At 33.1% G+C, this 20448-nt stretch overlaps 2 protein-coding genes and 1 long non-coding RNA gene across 14 annotated transcripts in view; 2 read left to right on the top strand and 1 right to left on the bottom strand.

The window, feature by feature from the left end:
* LOC128164664 (serine/arginine repetitive matrix protein 2-like) overlaps positions 1-12821 on the bottom strand; it is a 29944-nt gene extending 17123 nt beyond the window's left edge. For 4 of the 12 annotated variants that reach the window (XM_052828627.1, XM_052828626.1, XM_052828629.1 and 1 more), the window contains exons 1-5: positions 8690-10006; positions 5820-5843; positions 3038-3529; positions 2590-2782; positions 162-244 (exon numbers count right to left, since the gene is read on the bottom strand). In XM_052828627.1, the coding sequence (XP_052684587.1) occupies positions 162-244; positions 2590-2782; positions 3038-3529; positions 5820-5843; positions 8690-8841 (944 nt within the window). In that variant the 5' untranslated portion in view covers positions 8842-10006. Of the gene's footprint in view, positions 1-161; positions 245-2589; positions 2783-3037; positions 3530-4530; positions 4789-5819; positions 5844-8689; positions 10007-12565; positions 12608-12773 lie in introns of those variants that run through there. The other 8 variants (XM_052828634.1, XM_052828635.1, XM_052828631.1 and 5 more) reach the window with 8 other exon arrangements.
* Positions 12822-12879: 58 nt separating this feature from the next.
* LOC128164666 (glutamate-rich WD repeat-containing protein 1-like) lies at positions 12880-19633 on the top strand. The gene is made up of 6 exons (XM_052828639.1): positions 12880-13099; positions 16838-17115; positions 17256-17466; positions 17906-18048; positions 18365-18562; positions 18781-19633. The coding sequence occupies exons 1-6, from the start codon at positions 12880-12882 to the stop codon at positions 19096-19098; spliced, it is 1368 nt and encodes a 455-aa protein (XP_052684599.1). The 3' UTR covers positions 19099-19633.
* On the top strand, positions 13838-15077 carry LOC128164667 (uncharacterized). The gene is made up of 3 exons (XR_008240980.1): positions 13838-14179; positions 14415-14593; positions 14754-15077. It is a non-coding gene; the product is annotated as an uncharacterized LOC128164667 (long non-coding RNA).
* Positions 19634-20448: the final 815 nt, after the last annotated feature.

Below are 20448 nucleotides of genomic sequence, written 5' to 3'. Positions count from 1 at the left end.
CACCAACGATGATTATATAATTGTAACAGACATGTATCTCTTAATGCACATATAGTTCATTTGATTAAAGATTTGTCATTAGTATTTTCACTCATTTTCTTTTTCTTTTTTTTACCTGATTCTGTCTTTTATCTATAAACTTTCACCTGAACTACATTTACCTGGTTTCCACCTGGCCTCTGAGTTGTGTAGTTTGTTGCTCTGTCTGGGACTGAATTGTTGATGTCTTCCGCAGTGTATCCAACTAAAACCAAGTATACATTACAGTTAAAGCTGATATCAAATGTTCTTTGTTAATTATAAAAACAAACCTTTATGCTTGAAAATTTAAAATAATATTATTAAAATTGGGAACTAAGTTTTATAACCTGAAATTCTGATAACTTTTTGAGCAATCCAAATCAAACATAATTTAAACATGTACAACCAAAAAGAGCTTTCCTATCGTACTTTCCAAAATTAAACCAAATAAGGAATAAAAGTGATTGAAAATTCAAAGCTAAAGCACAAATGATATCGTAATGTTATTACGGTAATGATTTTGTGTAACCTAAAAGTCAAAACATTACATGAAAGTGACCAAAATACACCACATGACTCCAGAAAGCTTGTGTCACGATACAATAAGGAGATACACAATGAAAGCTGTGGAAAATCACTGTATTTCTAGTTTACTAGTAAATGATGGATATATAAATATATAGAAGGATAAATAGATTGAGAAAAAACCCCATGATTCTTTCTTACATTAAAATCTCCTGAATTCTTCAAAAGGCATTAAGTGCTTGCAAATTCTTATACAAAGTATCTCTATATTATATAATAATATCAATTAAAAGAATCAGTAATACCATACAGCATTGAACTCACTCTCTGTTAAAAATAAAATATAATTCAATGTCAAAAAAGGGTGTCTTTAAAATTGAATTCAGCAGAGGCTAAAAATTAAGACTTTTTAATAAATTGATACAGGAAAATTTACTTTCCTCGGAAAAAAAAATAATAACATTAATGCTCTAAAAATGTCTGCATGATGATATAATATCTACACTAGACTACAAACTTTATCTATAATTTGCAAAATCAAGATCTAGTCAAGCACTAAATTCCAATATAACCGCAGAATAAACCTTTAAATTAAATGAATATCTTCAGGGATGCATTGAACCAAGCAGATAAGTTGTAAAGTTCTCTTCAACATGGCTCAAGGCATATAAATTTGAAGGCTTTTAAAAAAAAAAATTCGTCTGGGCTAAAGATTTTATTTATTATAAAAACAATTTGCTCCTAAACAATGAAGCACAAAGGGGACATAGATCTTTGTTGTTGGACTCGTTACACTACAGAATTCTTTACCTCCTCAGCCTGATTGCAGTTAATATTACCAGATACAGAAACATTATATAAACATTAAGGAAATCAAAAACAACAACATTATTCAATCTCTCAAAATCTGCTCACATTGCAGACATTGATAACAACAAATCTCTATTTTGTTGGCTAAATGTACAGAAGAATTTATATGATATAAGAAATGATGTGTGCATCTACCCTGAAGTATGGCATTGTTATTGTAAATTGATAATACATGCTCACTGTAGTTAAGAACTGATTACCGGTAATATAATGCATACATGTGTATGTAGATATCAATTGATCAAATTCTACCATATATCAGGTTATCTCGCATACAATTATCTTATTTTCAGTTTCCACAGTAATTTTTACATCGCAAATAATATGGGTAATTATAATATATCTGGGATTGTTTGCTATAAGAAAATTTCCAAATTGCAAAAATGGCTGGTGCGATTTGATAAAAAAAGGTTACAATTTTTCGCAGATTTTGTGACTCGAGAAAAAAAAAATGGATTTTTTTAAGGTATCATATTGTGGTTTTGATGTCTTTTTTTTTTTTTATCACCGAATTTCATGGATTTACTTGATGCACAAATTCAAATGTTTAACAAAAAATTAAAGTAAGAAACTTGACTGTCACAAACTAAATACGGGAAAGACGTTGGACATTGATTTCACAAAGTTGAAATATATTTCATAGTAAGACATACATATTTATATAGATCTTATTTTTATAGACACCATTCCCTAGATTGCTCAACTTTTATTGCTTAAATTATGTAACATTATCCTTAAAACAATTTAATTGCTCAATAAATGAGAATCAAATAATATGTTTCGATCAACATGATTTTACAACACTGAATGTGCATTCAAAGTGCCTGTAGTGATAACAGTGCTCTGATGTGTTGAATTTTCAATTGGGAGTGATGTGTAGATGTGAATAGAGGAGAAACACGACAAGTTCTTATTTACATCACACTGTGGTATTTCTGTACATGTCACAACAACAATTTCACTTCTATTAATTATATTATAGTTAGAAGAAAATTTCTGATAGATTAAAAGGCAAGTTGAGATAATTACAGTTTTTATTAGAGACATTGGATAAGAACTAACAATAAATCTCAGTACGTTATCATTTTTACAACACAAACAAACATTTTAATTATATATTATGTATATATACATTATGCAATCAGCATCCTTCGGAACTCCTTTGGATCTTACCTGATTTCTGTTGTCATCCTCTAGTTTTTTGGATCTGTTCCTCATGTCTGATGACACTGTTCCTATTTCAGCAGACTGTTGGTCTACCTTCATCTTCAGCGTTCTGATGTCATCAGCCATAGAGAAACAGATGCGCTCCAGTTGATTTTTAGCTCCTTGTAATTCCTCCATCTCTGCCCTCATTTCTACCAATCTAAAAATTTACTTATAATATTAATTGCCTCTAGAGATTTAAATGAATTGTACTCATGCAGTATATGTTTATCTTGCCACCTTTGCAAGCCAAATTCATTCCATTACTAGGCTGCAGAGAAGAGGAGCTGTCATCGTAACCCCTTGGCTAGTGAAGATTGTATCTTAAATTACTATAAGTTATAATGGTTTGAAACATTCTTGATAGGACAAGAAACAGAGTGAATTCAATCAACTGATTGACTGATTTCCTTACTTTTGTGATTGGATATCTTTCTTGGCTATCAGTTCATTCTGACTGCTTTTGACAGCTTGCTCCACCCCTTTTGTGTGATTGACAAGTGAGCTCAACGCAGACTTCTCCTCAGACAACTTGTCTTCTGCTTCTTTGATTCGAGCACTTAACTGTGTGATAAGTTCGTTGTTTATTTTCATGGCGGATTCAAGGTTGTGTCGCGAGCCCTTCTCCTCCCGTAACACTTCGTCATTTCTGCGATTCGCAGTCTTAATATCACCCTGTAATCGTAGCACTTCCTCCAAGAGGGCTCGGTTTGATTTTTCTGCGACATTTAATCTGACCTCCAGTTGTCGAATTCGCTCATCAGCATCTAGGTCAAGATTTGGATTATATCCAGCTGGACTCTGTTTCCGTCCATTTACTGGAACCAGACTTCTATCTGGAGGTCGCGGCGAGTTGATGTCAGGAAGATAGGCATATTTGGACGGAAACTGTGTGGCAACAGGCGGCCTAAAAAAAGCACTCCATTTATCACATTGTGTATAATGCTTTGAATTCAATAAAAATTATGAATTTAATTAATATTCTTGATAAGAAAACATCAACTTGCAAATCAAACCAAGTAGCAATGAGCATAAACATTTATAACTAATTGTCGGCTGATGATAATTAAAGGGAGATAAAATAACTCCGTTGAATGGAAAACTCAATTTTAAATATTTTCTTCATTTGTTGTTTTAGTCTTATATAAATTTTCATTTTTTTTCATATTCACAAATGTCTTTAAACCATTTTTAATACAGTTGCAAATGATTAAATCATAAATCTACTTTTATAGTTATTTAAATAGAAAGTAAATTAGCATTAACTGTGTTAAATATAAATTACTGTGGGCCGCTTAAAATTACTTGTTCATTGACATAATTAAAAAGAGTTTTTAATAGTTTAATGTAAAAACTCTGGATAGAACATATAACAAGGTTAGTTAAGTACTATGCAGTCTTATTTCAAAAGTTAATGATCACACAGAATTATTAGTCAGTTCCGTGTAAATTTACTAATTAATATATGTGTTCATCATTTAAATAATACATGTATATCATAAAACTTGCATTTGAATTATAGATACCATGCAGTTCTAATATAAATCTAGCTTTCAAAACAAAAATCAGTAAGTCATAATTTACGAAGCACAAAAAGTTTGAAAATTGGCAATAGCCTGTATCAGTTGTGTAATAATTATACTGATAAAACAGACTCACTTTTTGTAAAAAATTTATAATTCATAACCATGAAACAGAATATCAGAAAAAAAAATCAATATTAAGAGCAATACCTTGAAAAAAATTCCAACACAGAAATTGCAAATAAATGAATACTAGTGACTGACTACCAGTTCATACTTTGAAAGTATTGTTTGATCTATAAAGAAGATAACCATACAAAATAACAGTTTTGTGTTTGTTCGACAGCTAGAAGCTGCGATTACTGAGCCAGAAATGATATCAGACCTGTAGGGGGGTGGGGGGCTTGCGTACTCCTTCCTGGCGGTGGGTTCTCCATCGCTCGGGTATTCCTCCGAATACTGACTTATGCTAGGCCTACGCTTCATCGCCTTGCCACCCGACGCACTAATTAAACTAATTACTACGTTGCAGCAACTACGACATCAGTTTAATCTAACAGTCTCAGTGGTTTTACACTGCTGTCACATATTTCAGACTAATTCTTCCAAAAGTCACCATCAAATTAAGTGGATCGAGTTAACTATGGTCTCAGATTCGCTATGGTAACAAAACGCAAGCCAGTTAGGAAGGGACTTATTAATTATTTACACGTATTGATATTTTAAAGTTTCAATGCATTATTCTGTTTTCTTAGCAAATTCAAAGCCAAAAGCTTAATTGATGAACTAACTCTGTAGAGCAATAATCAATTTTTTTCCAAGTTCCTTTTTGTTCTTCAACCACACAGCATTATTCAAAATTCAAAAGACTCCATCGACTAAACATAAGAAACAAATAATGAACCCTCCAGCATAATATAATGGTTAAATATTGAATTCTATTATAAGAATATTACCAAGCAGTATGAGTGAGCATACAGTCTAGCTACCTAACGATACAAAAGAAAATGGACCATAGCCATAATTGAAAAGTCAAGAATTGTAACATGGGGTTTGAAATACCACATGGGAAAATAGCATATGTTTATAATAAAAGATTGAACTTTACTTATTAAGACTACTGTGAACACTATTACATATCTTAATATGCAGGATTGGATCTTTTTAAGAATTTGAAGAGACTCATTAATTTGATCCAGAGGTATGCTGTAGTTGATAGTTGACACATGGTTAATTTTAATCTAATGATATGTATGGGGTATATTGAACAGTTATTCTTTAAAAAATTCAAATTTCGAAATTGAAGAGGAGGCATTTCCTGTTAACACTAGATCAATTATCTTAAATTCAAAGATGTATCAGTAAATTACAGGAAATTGATAAAAATTAAGTTCTTATTTAGTCTATCTGTATAAATGAAATAATCAAAATAAACATAATGAATATACTTAATTTGTTTGTTATGAAGTGATTCATTGATCAATGTGTTTTAGTTGTGTTGGACAGTGCCATCAAAATCCAGACCAACAACAGGTTGCATAATGTCTGAAACAGCAGTGAGGAGATGTACGTGTTACCTGGATTTTCTTTGTCATCCACTCAGAGAGGAGAAATCATGAAAGGTAACAAAGTAAAACAGAGAATACTTATATGACCTTCAACTTTGACCCTTACCTGCTGGAGGTGATAGTCTGTTGTCTGGGTAAAAAATAAACAGAGTTATCCATCACATTTAAAAGCTATGTCTTTAATGTTCTGGGTATTCTGTAAGTTGAAGTTGGAAAATAAAAAATAAAACCTAAGTTAAATATTACTCTAAAAAAATCCAAGAAGAAGTGGTAACAGATTTTATCACACCTTAGATTTGGGTTCAAAGTCGAATAAAGGAGACATTGTCGATGACTTCAACATTGCATGTTTAATGCTTCAAGGGTCAAAGACATACACAGTGTAACATATATAAGGAACCAACACTGACATTAGCTTAGGGGTATTGCTCCTAGAGAAGTGAAAATCAAATACCATTAGTTACCAGTTTTATCAGATATTATTATTCTTGTTGCATGCATGATCACAAGGAGACATTATAAACTTCTATCAGTTCTCTGAAAACCTTGCGTTAAAGCTCAAATGTTAAAATACAATGCACATAACCTGCGGTGAAAACACCGAGTTGCCACAATCAAAGTTTGAAATCAAATATAGGAAACCCATATAAGTTTCAGCCATGCAGGAACTAAAAGAATATAAAACAGAGACAAATTGATCCATTTTATTATATACCAGGACTGTGTTCGGGAAAACTTGGGTCTCCAATTTATTGATGAAAGGATTAATCTTTTGTATCTAACTCCACAAACCTTTCATAAAATGTTTCTATAACCTAGCAAATTTTCACAAGTTGATCTGTAGACTTTAATCAATATATATAGAGCTGCCTTTCGGGTATCAAGGATCTTCAATTAAGATATAGAACCATAATCCATAGGGAAGGGCAGCTGTTAAAGTCAATCAACTTACAGGTATTAAAATAAGGTTATTTTGGTAAATGACGTTTGAAACATATAGTAAAGGTAGTAATTGGTGTACATAGTATATTCCTAATAATTTCATAGAGACTGGTTGATATATAGATATTGACATGATTTGAACCATTTCATATCAACATTATAGATTAGGGCTCTAATGAGAACTAAATAAATTTGAACTTTGTGTATAAACTTTTAAAAATGTGCAAGGGAATAATTAATGATGCAACACAATCGAGGGGAAAGAGTTCTCTGAATCTTGCATGCATAGCATAGCTATGCCCAACAAAGCACAATTTGCTCCCCAGTGTCTGTTATATATTATAGCCCTGAATAAATTGACATATTGGACATTTAAAGCAGGAATCTGTCTCATCATCAATTCAGAGTACCGCCTTTGACATCTTTCACTGATGTTGCAATCTCTCTTATGCTATAGACTTCAATCATAAAACTGATAACAAACTCCATGTTCTGTTGGCTTTGATAGAATACATCTAGGAATTTTATTTGGGCTAGGGGGAAACTTTGAAATATTCATGAATTGATTGGAATTATAAATATACCTGGCTGTCAAAGGTAGAATATCATAGTGAAAACATTTGTTTAGTTTTCATGAATTAATAAAATAACTATAAAATATCCATAGAGTTCCCCAATTTTCTGGTAATCATGTGACTTTTACTTTTTTACAAAGGATCTGAAAAATATATTCCCAATTGCAGCATAAAAATTCTCCGAGTTCAATCCAAAATGGTTCTCAACTGCAGTTATTGACTTCTTACAGAATCAGGTTGTTCTACTACAATCATTTTTGCATAGGTAACCATTAGTTTTCAATGAAGACATATTGATACAACCTCCAATAGCAACAAATACAATATGCCAGTTCACAATGAAACATATAGACCTACATGAAATTTGTTTCACTGATTGAAAGACCAATTTTATACAATGCATAGTGCATACCCTGTAATAACAGACCATTGCATTGATTTCCCAGAGGAGACCACCATCATGCTATATGTTTTATATTTGCAGCACACTATTTTACCTTCCTGCATTTTTTAAAATACCGTAACTTCTCTTATTTAAAATTTTCAGTTTAATTGTGATCCCTTTCAAATACAAAACTAGCATTTCAACTAGCCAAGGATTTTGAACATAGTGTATTGAAACCCTTAGCTTGGATATAGGAGATGCTTAAAAGTTAACCCTTGCCTTTAAATGGTTTTAACAGCCCAACAAAGAGAAAAAAACCTAAAAATGTTTTATCTAGGACCAAAACTTTTTAAAAATAGAAATATACAATACAAAAAAAAAGAAGCTCCATCTGCAATGGTGCACTCACTCCTAACTTTAGTTACTCGCCATCTACTGAAATTTAGACAGCAATCACATGATGCATACCAACCAATGACAGAGCACCATTCTAGTCTGTAGCAAGACAAGAACCCTTCCAGCTTTCTTACCATGCCTACTTTTCCATCTATAATGGTTACCCATTCCTTCCTATAATTACTTTCTATGATGATTACCCCTTCTCTCCCACAATTCCCTTTCTATCTGTGACGATTTCCCCTTCTCTCCCACAATTCCCTTTCTATCTGTTATGATTAGTCCTTCTCTCCTACAATTCCCTTTCTATCTGTTACGATTAGTCCTTCTCTCCTACAATTCCCTTTCTATCTGTGACAATTTCCCCTTCTCTCCCACAATTCCCTTTCTATCTGTTATGATTAGTCCTTCTCTCCTACAATTCCCTTTCTATCTGTGACAATTTCCCCTTCTCTCCCACAATTCCCTTTCTATCTGTTATGATTAGTCCTTCTCTCCCACAATTCCCTTTCTATCTGTGACAATTTCCCCTTCTCTCCCACTATTCCCTTTCTATCTGTGACAAGTAACCCTAGTTACTCTCCTGAACAATAACCTTTCTGTCTGGGATGGTTACCCTTTTTTCTCCTACAACAACATGTTTTTCTGTGACCTTTGTCTCTCCTACATTACAGTTACCTGTCTGTCTGTGACCCCCTTCCCCGCCGGTAGTCCTCAGGGGTGGTCTCTCTTGCCAGGCGAGCAGAAACGGGCACCGTCGGCTCTGTTTTTGGTTTAACATATTGGGCGGGGTTATGATACAGCTTTTTCCAGAGCACACTGTTTTGCATTCTTTTTTAATATGCTGTCATCCCTTTTGCATATAAAGTTCTCACTAGGTAAAATTCACCTTGGTAAAAATATAGACATCCATAATGATTTCATAGATAAAGACCTTAGGTCTTATCATGAATATTTCACTCTAAAACTGAATCAATAATATCCCCGTAATTTCAAATTCTGGAGACGACACATTAAGTAAGTTGTGGATTGTTGTTTTTTTTCCCTTCTCTGATTTTAATAATGATAGCGTTTTGAAATTCCTTTTTATTTGGTGGTGTGTTCAGAACAGAGCATAGCACAAATGTCACCAACTAAGTGCTTGGTTTAAACAAATGCTTAAAAAGATCAACAATCTCTTTGAAACCAGTGGAAGAGGTTAATCCAAAATTTTAAATATCAAAACTGTGCCAGCTGAACTTCAAGAAACAAATAAATAAAACCTCAGATCTAATGGCTAGGTTTTTTTTGGCAAGTATTCCTTCACATTTGAAAGTTTGGTGGTTGAAAATCATCTCAAAATTACAGCTTCCATGATATTTTTTTCTCTGTCTTTTCCATTTAGAGACCACATCTATAATGAAGATTTCAGGTGATATGAAATCCAATCATTGGACCATTCATACCTCTTCCTAGATATCTGTCAACTCCTCCCCCTCTAATTATTCCAATACCAATATCAAGCTCCCAGACTCCTCCACACCTGATGAGGAAAGCACTTAACTCTGATTGGAAAAGGATCAAAGAGTTCGATGACAAAACAAGGAAGACAGAAATTTGCAAATTTAAATCCCAAACAATCCAGTCAATATAGTGAGAGAGCCCTGTTTCAGGAAATCTCAGAGAGAAAACATCCACATAAGCCGTTACCATAAACGGATTGATTTTTACAATATTGTGCATCCCAGCTTAAGTGTTAGTTGAAAATCAATTACTGTCACAGACAACATTATGCAAAACTCCATCCTGTGTAAAAATGTCACACGAGAAATTGCACCAAGTTTGTTGACTGTTGTTCTTAGAAACGGAAATGAAGAAAAATCTATAAAGTAGTTTGAATGAAATAGTGGAAATCATTATGCTGCTATAGGTAGGCAGAAAACAAGAGACAATAGAAAATAGATTAGAGCCCTTGAGGATTGTTGTTTTTTTACACTGGTCAGTGAGGACATAGCTATTATTTACTTCAATCTTTGCATCTACTGAATAAAGTATTAAATGTTTTTTTCTCATACCGTTATTTTAACTTTTAATGACCTTAAAGATTGATGCACGAGTTATTATAAATTTGTTTTGTTTATTTATCATTAAACTTTACAATTTAAATATACACAGATATATCCAAAACCATAATCCCCAATTTTCTTGCGGGGAGGTTCTGGGCGTGGAAAGGGGGGGGGGGTGTTATAGGGTTAAAAATGTTTCAATACGGTTAATAAACTCAAAGAGTTACTAGTACATTTTTGCAGCTAAGAACCATCATTCTTATACATGTATTAGGCACATGGTTCACAAAATAAGATATTTACATTTGCAAATATGTTTCCTTATATGAATTAACCTATAGAAAAGTGAAAACTTTCAATTCTATATGAACTTTTTCATGACGTCACAATGATCATATCACACGCTTATCGCTTAGATTATTGTAAACTTAAAATCTTGGTAATTTTAACAGTTATGGACAATTTGTCTTTTTCAAACATTAAAGGTTCTTTGGGATATGAAGTTGGTTGGTACATGATCAAATCTACCGAGAAGCCCTTTGGGCTTTACAGGATTTGATCACGTGACCAATCAACTTCATATCCTGGTGAACTTTTTAGATTGCTGTTTATTTCTTAATTAAATTATTTACATAGATACTGCATGTAAATTGATGTAGGTTATTTAATTGTTGATTTTAAAATTCTAAAAATTCAATTGATTTTTACTGTTTGTTCTATAGTGGGAGACTCTTGATACATCTCTTTGATGTGTATCATCAAATTGAGTTCACTTCAACAGTTTTATTAAAACTATAAATCCCATGAAACTTAAATGCCTTGAATATAAAGATATTGTAAGTCGTTTTAATTCCAGGGTGTTAAAATTTCACGATTTCTATTAAAGTACCGATTGCGATGGTTTTAATTTCACGCTGCTAAAAAATCAATTGATCAGAATATAAGCATTGAAATGTTTTTGAAATCTAATGATAGTATTCACGATGGGTTTAATTTCGCGGGAAAATGTTAAATCGCGAACATAGTGAAATTAAAACCATCGTGATTATTTGCCAATCTACAGTAACTAAATTGAACTTAATTACTACAGTCAAACATCCCTGTCACACTTTATCTTGTAATCCCTTAATGTTTATATGACAACTTCACTTAAAATGCTCCAAAAAACCTAGATCAGCAGTACTGTACATGTGTATCATTAATGGACCAATAAGGTTGCAGGTGAAATATATGTTAACTTTTAAAATTTTCCTCAAGTGCATGCATGTGCAAGTCAGTTTGCTAGTGCATTTAAAAAACTGCATAGTGCATTATGACTATACTCTTTGGCAAATTGTTTGTAAGTATATACAATATTGTCCATTATATTTATTTGCTTAAATTTCATAAATGATTAATAATTTGATACATGCAAGCAGAAGCAGTATGTTTGCCTAAAAGTTTCCTAAAACATGTACGAAAAGTTTCTGAAATCTAAAATTCACTGGAAATTTTAGACTGTTTATTTTCTAATTGCTTACATTACACTTTTAAGTTTGCTGTGTTTGAAACTTAGACTATTATACATGTATATGAAGTTATTTTAAGCAATACATTCACGTTTTACATTGAATCAATACTTGCATGCAAGAGCTAGCACATCAAATTGTGTCTGAACATTCAAGTTACATCTTATCATCTGGGGTCTACTGTATATTAATATTTTATATCTAACTGTTTATTCAGGTATTTTATTTCAGCCAATGATGATGACTTTCAAAGCTTGAATCAAAAAATGTAAAGTATTTTGATAAATCAAACTTTAAAGTTTTAGCCAAATAAAAAATCATATGTTTTGAAGCTTTAAATTGAGCAATTACATTGAATCTTAAAATTGACAAGATCTGTTTTATATATCTACCTTATATACCTCCCGGTATATTGAATTTGCAGAGTTTACATTTAAAACATCTAGTAATTTAATAAAGCAAGGTTTAACCAAGGCAAATATTGATATCTTAAATGCCAACACAGTTTTTAATAACCTGAGATAACGAAAGAAGAATTTAAAAGTTTTCTGACAGTTTGATTTAAACAAATGTTGTAAAAGTGTCAAAAAAAGAAGAAAAATCTCTAATCTAATAACAACAACAAATGTGAAAATCTCAAGCACTCACACATAATTTTTGTTCTCTTCATGAATGTTACTCAAGCACACATACATTATATACACTTGTGAACATAACATTTACGAGTGTCAATAAGTTTTATAATCACGCAATTGTTAGTGAACATACTGTGCCACTACATCTTAAAATAATCATTTTTTTTTTAATCCACATAAACATTTATTTTCACTTTACGTATAACAGCAACTACGATTTTAATAGAATCTGAGGTGACGATTGACAAATAGCATATTAAACGTACTTATTCGATTAGTGCTAAGCATATACAATCATAGTACTTGTTATAAGTCTTGGTTATCTAACTATATAAACCTAAACGTCACAATTAAGCACATATTTACTGTATATCTCTCCACAAGTACGGATAGAAACTTCCATATGCACTGTAAACAACACGCAAAAATATACTTCATTTCATCCCCATTTCTTTAAATTCGAAAGTCTTTGATGTGGTAATTGATAATTGAAGCCTTTATGGTTTATGTAGCATGATAATAATGCAAAAATATGCCTCAAAAGCGTAAATAATTGATGTTTAAATTTGTTTACCTATCATTCCAGACCTGTTCCGCCATGTTGTTTATGGGTATCGAAGGAGTCTCGTTATCTATCGCCTCTTTTGATTGGTCAATTCGCCGGAAGCACGTTTTCAGAAATGGCTGACAATAACAAGGAGGACCATGTGGACGATGAAATTATGGATGATGACGACGAAATGGAAGACATCGAAGAGGTAAACGAAGATGAAGATGACGAAGAAATGGCTGAGGAGTCTGAGGAGAAAAAGGTTTATCTTCCAGGCGATCCGATAGCAGAAGGAGAGGAATTAGTTTTCGATGAGTCTGCTTACACCATGTATCATCAGGCTCAAACTGGTATAGTACAATTTTATGAACTTGTTTCTTACATTGTTAATACACATTTTTAAAGGTTTTGGAAATAAAAGTTTTACGGAAATCGTCCAATAAAGTTAGCTGGACATTGAAGGAAAACCTGTGCACCAGTGTGTACACTGTATTGAGGATATGCAATATTTTATGGGGTTATGCACAGTGGTACACTCAAGTATCATTTTATTTAAGCGCAGCAGTTTTTCTTTAGCGGTGTCATGTTATTATATTCCCGCTCAGAAAGAGAGTGTATATACTGTTTTACTCTTGTGTGTCTGTTTGTCTGTAACAATAATATTAAGGCCAAAAAAAAAATATGTGTGTTTCCTATTTCATCAAATTTTAAAATAGGGTAGGTAGGTCGGCTTTTTTTTTTTTTTTTTTTTAAATGAGCTTTTAAGTTTTCCCCTTTCCTAGCATATATGATCTTTCTATACAATAAGAATGTATTTTACAGGTGGAGCAATCATGGATAGAGACAACTGTTACAGAATTAAAGCTTTCTTAAATCTAAGGTTTATTTGGAATGTATACGAAGATTTTATTTTCATGTAAGGCCACACCAATTTGATTTCTTGGTCGCCGGATCAGCGCGCACGTTCTTTATGACTTTTTAAAAAATAATATTAAAAAATAAATCCCGCATCCGGAAATTTTCGTTCCGTTTTCCGCTCCATTTTTCGGTTTTTACTTTTATTTTTTTTTATTTAGTCATGACTGCGCTTGAAATCAAAGCTTTTTTATACCGCGTGTGAAAGTCTCGATTTTACATTGAACATTTCTTCGAAGTTTCGCGGTGGTTTACAAACGTTCAAGAGTTAAAAAATGCCTGTACTTGTGGTCAGAATAAGTGATCAGGAAGGCACTGACTTATTGGCAAATACAGTCACCAACTTTTCGGGGGGTAAATTCTACGAGTTGTTTGAAAAGTGTGTGGAATCGAAAGACATTATCTTGTCTGTTGATTCGATGTGGAAGTTCGTCTGCGTGAAGGACAAAATGCCCAATTCATCATCGCAGATAATGCTGATATGGACGTTTCAGAAATAACCTCTTCATTTAATTGTAAGTTTGTACAATTTATATTATTGCACAGCAACTAGCATTAACCAGCTCCTCAGCATGTAAAGAACCTAACCACGCTAACCCTGCTTCATGTAGTACTAGCACCAAAAACGCTTTTGCTTTACTAATGCATGGTAGCAAAAATATCATACTACCACATCATCATATTTTTTACAACACAGTTATTATAGAGATAAATTATTATATACCAGTAACACCTGCATTATAATGTCAGACCTTCTTGGCAGACCATGGAAAGAGTAGTCATTACATGTTCCAGTTGAAAAAGTGCAATAACTGTGCCTATTACACAGTTATTAACCCCCAAGGCTTCCTGTTGCTGAATTCCAGAGTTTGCATTTTCTGCCTGACCCTGTTCCTGGTGGAGAAGGCCATTATCAAACCTTTGAGGAGGTAGGCATAATTTTTCATTCAAAGGATTCCGAAACATATTAAGATCAGATAAAATGAAAAAGAACATTAAAATCGTTCATGTTGATAAGGCATTGAATTAATATCTTGAACTTTGTTTATGGGTTATAGTATATGATTCTAAATCTATTAAATTTATTAGGTGTATGGACAAGTAACAGACGATACATACAGGCCGAGTGCTCAAGTACAGGATGATCCTGCCACTGCCAACGACAGGCGTAACCGAGATATATTTAAGACCCAAAAAGTTCGTGGTGTTATTGTATTTGGAGAGTGCTCAAAACCAAGATGTGTCTACAGTGATAAAAAGCTTACCTGTGAACAAGTAAGTTATTAGTATTGTATGTTATTGGTGGCTTCACTGTCTCGTTTAGCAAGCTTAAGAGGCCTTCAGTACCTGCAGTTTTAACTACGCTAAATTTAAGTTGATATTAAAGTAGATTTGTGAAACTTTTTTTTCATGATGTCATGTATTTGTAGGAGGAACTGTTGCTGCTTTTAAAGGAGGATCATGTTTACACATGTGGAGACCCCATGGTAGCAGAGGATGTGGAAGATCCAGGCATGGTTGTTCGTGAGGCCATAAACTGCACAACAGAAGTGGAAACAAGTTATTTCTCAACCTCCTTAAAGCACTACTTACCTCCAGTTTGTGTTCACTGCGGAAGTGTTGACAGTCTTTTAGATGATACAGACCCTTACATTTCTGGCTTATTTGAGCAATATTCTATTGTTAGACCCATATGCCAGATTTGTAAAAATAATGGCAAAGATGCAAGAACATGGGGGAAAAAATTTCTGCCCAAGAGGTGCAGAAGATAAACTGTTGAATGTTGTTCATGATGAAAAGAAATTGTAACAAATAGAACAGTGTGCATTCTTTGCCAACAATTTATTTCATTATTTTGTCCGAAGGTAAAAGCTGTTCATATTGTATACATGTGCCCAAACCATTATTGTCATATAATTCCAATTTTGACTAATAGGGTGTGAAAGTATAATCTGAGACATTGCACAGTGGTTTTAGTACAGTGTAATAATGATTTTTACATGTATTTCAAAGAAAATAATGATATTTTAAAATAAAATATAATCGCTCGCCTCTATTTTTTTTATGTCGCTCCTAAATTTTCAAATTTCGGTATTTTAATTTTAAAATTATTAAATCGCTCGCTCGCCCCAATATTTTTTTGACTAAAATCCGAAGACCAAGAAATCAAATTGGTGTGGCCTAAATAAAAAATATAAATATGCCAGCCACTATAAATTAACAGATTATAATACTCATTACCACAAATATATCATTAATTGGTTATTAGTTCTATTTTCCTGGTCAACTGACATAACAGTAAACATTAATATCGTAACTGTAAGTGTTGAATTCAGAAACAGAGGAAATTCTGGTTGATTAGACGAGAGCCTTAGAATCAAATCTTTTCAATAATTCATAAAAAAATTTTTAAAAAACCATAATTAATGGTTTAAGACTAATTTCATTTGCAATTGAACTGCAGCATTTTAGAATCATATTTATAATGTGAATGATTGTTGGGCCTATTCACAGACTTAAGATGTCTGCAGTCTCCACACCCAGAAATATAAAAAAAAAAACTTTGCCTCTGCTTTTTTCTTGTACATCTTTATATTAATTTTAAACACATCACTGCTCTATGAAACTATTTATTGCATTGATAATTTAGCTAATATAACCAAGGATAACTTTCATCCATACTGTCAATCTGCACTTAGAAATCTTTAAAATGCTTTGATGAGTGGTGTTTTCTATTGAATAGTTACAAGCGTTTTTTGAACTCTGATTTGTAAGACTCTTTTGTTTAAACCAATTACGGTTGGTAATCTGGATTTGGAATAAAAAGTGTTAGGGTCGGCGCATAAAAAATAGGGTCGGTCGGGAAACCGGAAACACACATATTTTTTTTTTTGGCCTAATTAAGTTTTTGTCGTACTTTTTCTTAACAACTATAAATACCTTTTTTAAAATCGCAGATACTTGAAATTCTAACATACTATTAACAGCTGATTAAGGCATGTTATTTGGTGAGATTCATTTTTAACATATATGACCTCAACTCCCTGTTTAAATAAATGTCCACTTTTGTTATTTATTTATTTACATAAAGAATGGGGGTATCACTTTCAGATCTTTTGTATTATTCTAGTAAATGTTTTATTAGTACTTCATTGATTCTCTTTGTATTAAAGGAGCACCTTGTTTGAGTTTTGATACCCTTTCTGATTCTTTGGGTGATAAGAGAGAGGAGTACCCCCTGACCTGTTATGCAGTCTCTGGATCACAGAGCGCCAAAGGTCAACAGAACCATGTCATTGTCATCAAAATGAGCAACCTTCACCGAACATCAAAACCTAAATCAGATGAAGATGCAGAAGAAAGTGATTCAGAAAGTGATGAGGATGAAGACAGCAAACCAGAGCTAGAGACTGCTCTTGTCAAGCATGCAGGCTGTGTCAATAGAATCAGGGTAAAACACCAATTTTATAAAAATTCTTTTTTAAAATACATGAATTTAAACATTTCTGTGTCATTTTTTGGTATATTGTTGTTGGGTTTTTTTTTGCCTCTGAAAATTCTAATTTTGATCCTGAAATTTCATTTGATTAGGCAACAACTATTGGTGAGAAGCATGTGGCAGCCACATGGTCAGAGAAAGGCAAAGTACACATCTGGGACTTGACCCGCCCACTGAATGCAGTGAATGATTCAAATATTATGTCCACATATGTCAGAAATGAGGAATCACCTCCCCCAATGTTTACTTTCAAGGGACATCAGGTGGAAGGATTCGCCATTGATTGGTCCCCCACAACACAAGGTTAACACTTGAGAATTTATCATAAAAGTGCAGAGACTTATAATTGTGTATATTTGTATTTCACAATACTACATGTACATACCATGTTTTATCTGTGTAGTCAAAAATTTGCTTTAATTAGATATATCATATTAACTTCAAAGTGTTTGATTTGGCTACAAAAACAAATTTGAATTTTAAAGAATTCCTATGAATAAGAAATCCATATATCATTGCTTATAATCAATAAAATAATGAATCCAAAATGATGCTATAATCACAATAACATGACTTTTCAGAAGTTTTTATTAAAGGTTTTTCAACAGTTACAATTTTGATCAGAATCCAATTACGATCCATAAAACTAAGTTTTGGTACAACATTCCATGTTAAATCAAATCAATACAACTTAACTCTAACTAATATTTAATAGAACACATGCATTTTCTATGCATTTCAGGTCGCCTAGCTACTGGAGATTGTAACAAAAATATCCACTTATGGACCATGAAGGAAGGGGGCACCTGGCATGTTGACCAGCGACCTTACAACGCCCACTCCTCATCTGTAGAGGACATCCAGTGGTCACCGAATGAAGCCAATGTAAGCATCATCTGTTTAGTATCCCAGCTCTCATTGTAACTACATGTATGTATACAGTAAAAAAGGGTTACAGGGAACACCCTTATAATTAACTTACACTTAGAATCAAGTCATTTTCATTTCCCAAGTCTTAAATCATATTATAAACCTATCATGTATTACAAATTATGATAGATAAAAAATGAGTCAAAATTGTTTGTCCGTGGCACTTTCTTAAAAGTATCTTACTGTACAAAGATTAAAAAGTAATTTTAATATTTGTCCTTCTACAAACCTGTCTGACATTGATGATGATCTGTGGCCGTCTTTGCTTCAGGTGTTTGCCTCCTGTTCTGTGGACAGGACAATTCGAGTGTGGGATGCCCGGGCAGCCCCCACCAAGGCCTGTATGATCACCGCTAAAGACGCCCACGACCGAGACATCAACGTCATCCACTGGAACCGGAAAGAACCGTTCATCGCGTCAGGAGGAGATGATGGTTTAATAAAGATTTGGGACCTCCGGCAATTCAAGGTCAGGAAGCTCTGTGGTAGAATGATGGGATAGAAGATTAATTTGGCATTAATGTTATATGTGATCAGATGTTTGAATGTTTTATGGATTTGAAATAATTGTCAAAAATAGTTTTTTTTGGGAGGGGGTGGAGAGAACTTCTCTTAAAAATGCATGTTCCTCGTTTTAGTATCCGGTCGTTCAAAATACATATTTCATCGTTCGAATTTTATCAACAGAATGGAAAACCAGTGGCCTCATTCAAACACCACACCGCCCCGATTACTTCTATAGAGTGGAACCCTAACGACAGCTCAGTGTTAGCTGCCTCGGGATCAGACGACCAGATCTCGATCTGGGACCTGGCCGTAGAAAAAGACAGTACAGAAGCCGATACAGCTGAGGGGGAGGAAGAGCCCAGTGTGCCCCCTCAGCTGTTGTTTATTCACCAGGGACAGACAGACATTAAGGAGTTACACTGGCATCCTCAGCTCCCGGGGGTCATCATCAGCACCGCCCACAGTGGATTCAATGTGTTTAGGACGATCAGTGTGTGAAACCTGGACCACAGCAGCAGAGAGAAGGAACAGTATTTAAAGCTTTTCCATCAACTGTTGATTTATACGATCAAAGTTCAGTGTAATGCTTGAGGGATGATCATGCTTCTGTTACTTAGTGCATTGATTTTGAGAATCTTTCTGGTTTATGAATCACATTTTACATGTTAAAGAATCTTTTAAGTTTGCTCTGTGAATATATCAATTGTTGTTTCATAAAAATTCAATGAGATGATTATCTCGTAAAATACTTCAGTATTTTAGGCAGAAATGCAATTGTAATTTTTGTGTATGATGCAGTTTGGTTTTTGCTGTCTTGCAAATAAAAAAAATAGACTCTTAATGTCTTAAATTCTACGTACTGACTAGTCAAATTCAAATGTGTCCTTTTCACTGTAACTCTCTAAATTTTCCACGCCATTGTTTTGTTGATATTAGGAAGACAATTTACATTTAGATGAACCTGAAACATTGTTAATGACTATTATGGTTTTGTTTTTGGAGATCATCAACAATAAAGAAGAAAAAGATCTTTTTTTTTATTTTGAATTTTTAGCTTTTTATTATAAAACAAGATATCTGTGAGCCAATGCTCACTAGTGATACCCCCACTCTGATGTGAATATGCAAAATAAGCAAAGTCGACATTTAACAGAAAGTTGGCATTCGAATGGTACAAAAATATATCCCAAGATACATCATGCATGAACAAAGAGTGTGTTAAAATTTCAAGCATCTGCAATAAATAATTGCTGAGAAATCTTTGACGAAAATTTGTTTGTAAATTTAGGCTAAAAATAAACAGTCGTCATTTAACAGGAAGTTGAAATCCCTTTGGTACAAAAATAAATCCCACGATATGGCATGCCAAAACAAAAAGTGTTAAAATTTCAAGCATCTGCAATAAATAGTTGCTTAGAAAAATGCAACAGAAATTTTTGTTACAGACACACAAGGGTAAAACAGTATACCACCTTCTCCTTCGGAACGGGGGTATAATAATTTATATTCAAATTAAATTTTTTCATTCATGATAAATACAGACAAATGTCCTTGAATGGGTATCATTTGTTTGTATACAAGAAGAGATGATTTAACTATGACCTTAACTTTGGACTAGTGAACTTGAACAGAAATAAGTTACCGGTAAACAATTTCCTTTAAATGTGTGCAAACTAAAGATGTGTATTAAAAAGCTACTCTGGCATGTTACAGTTTTTATCTCGTACATAAGGAGAGAACCAAAGGACTTATTGAGGAATGATATCTTTGATAAAGAAATACATCTATTTGATGGATATCATGTTTAATGAATAAGAAACAGAAATCTTATTATGACTGTGTTCAAAA

This window comes from Crassostrea angulata, chromosome 10 (genome assembly GCF_025612915.1).
Source record: "Crassostrea angulata isolate pt1a10 chromosome 10, ASM2561291v2, whole genome shotgun sequence".
NCBI lineage: Eukaryota > Metazoa > Mollusca > Bivalvia > Ostreida > Ostreidae > Magallana > Magallana angulata.
This window is presented reverse-complemented; position numbering and strand designations above follow the sequence as displayed.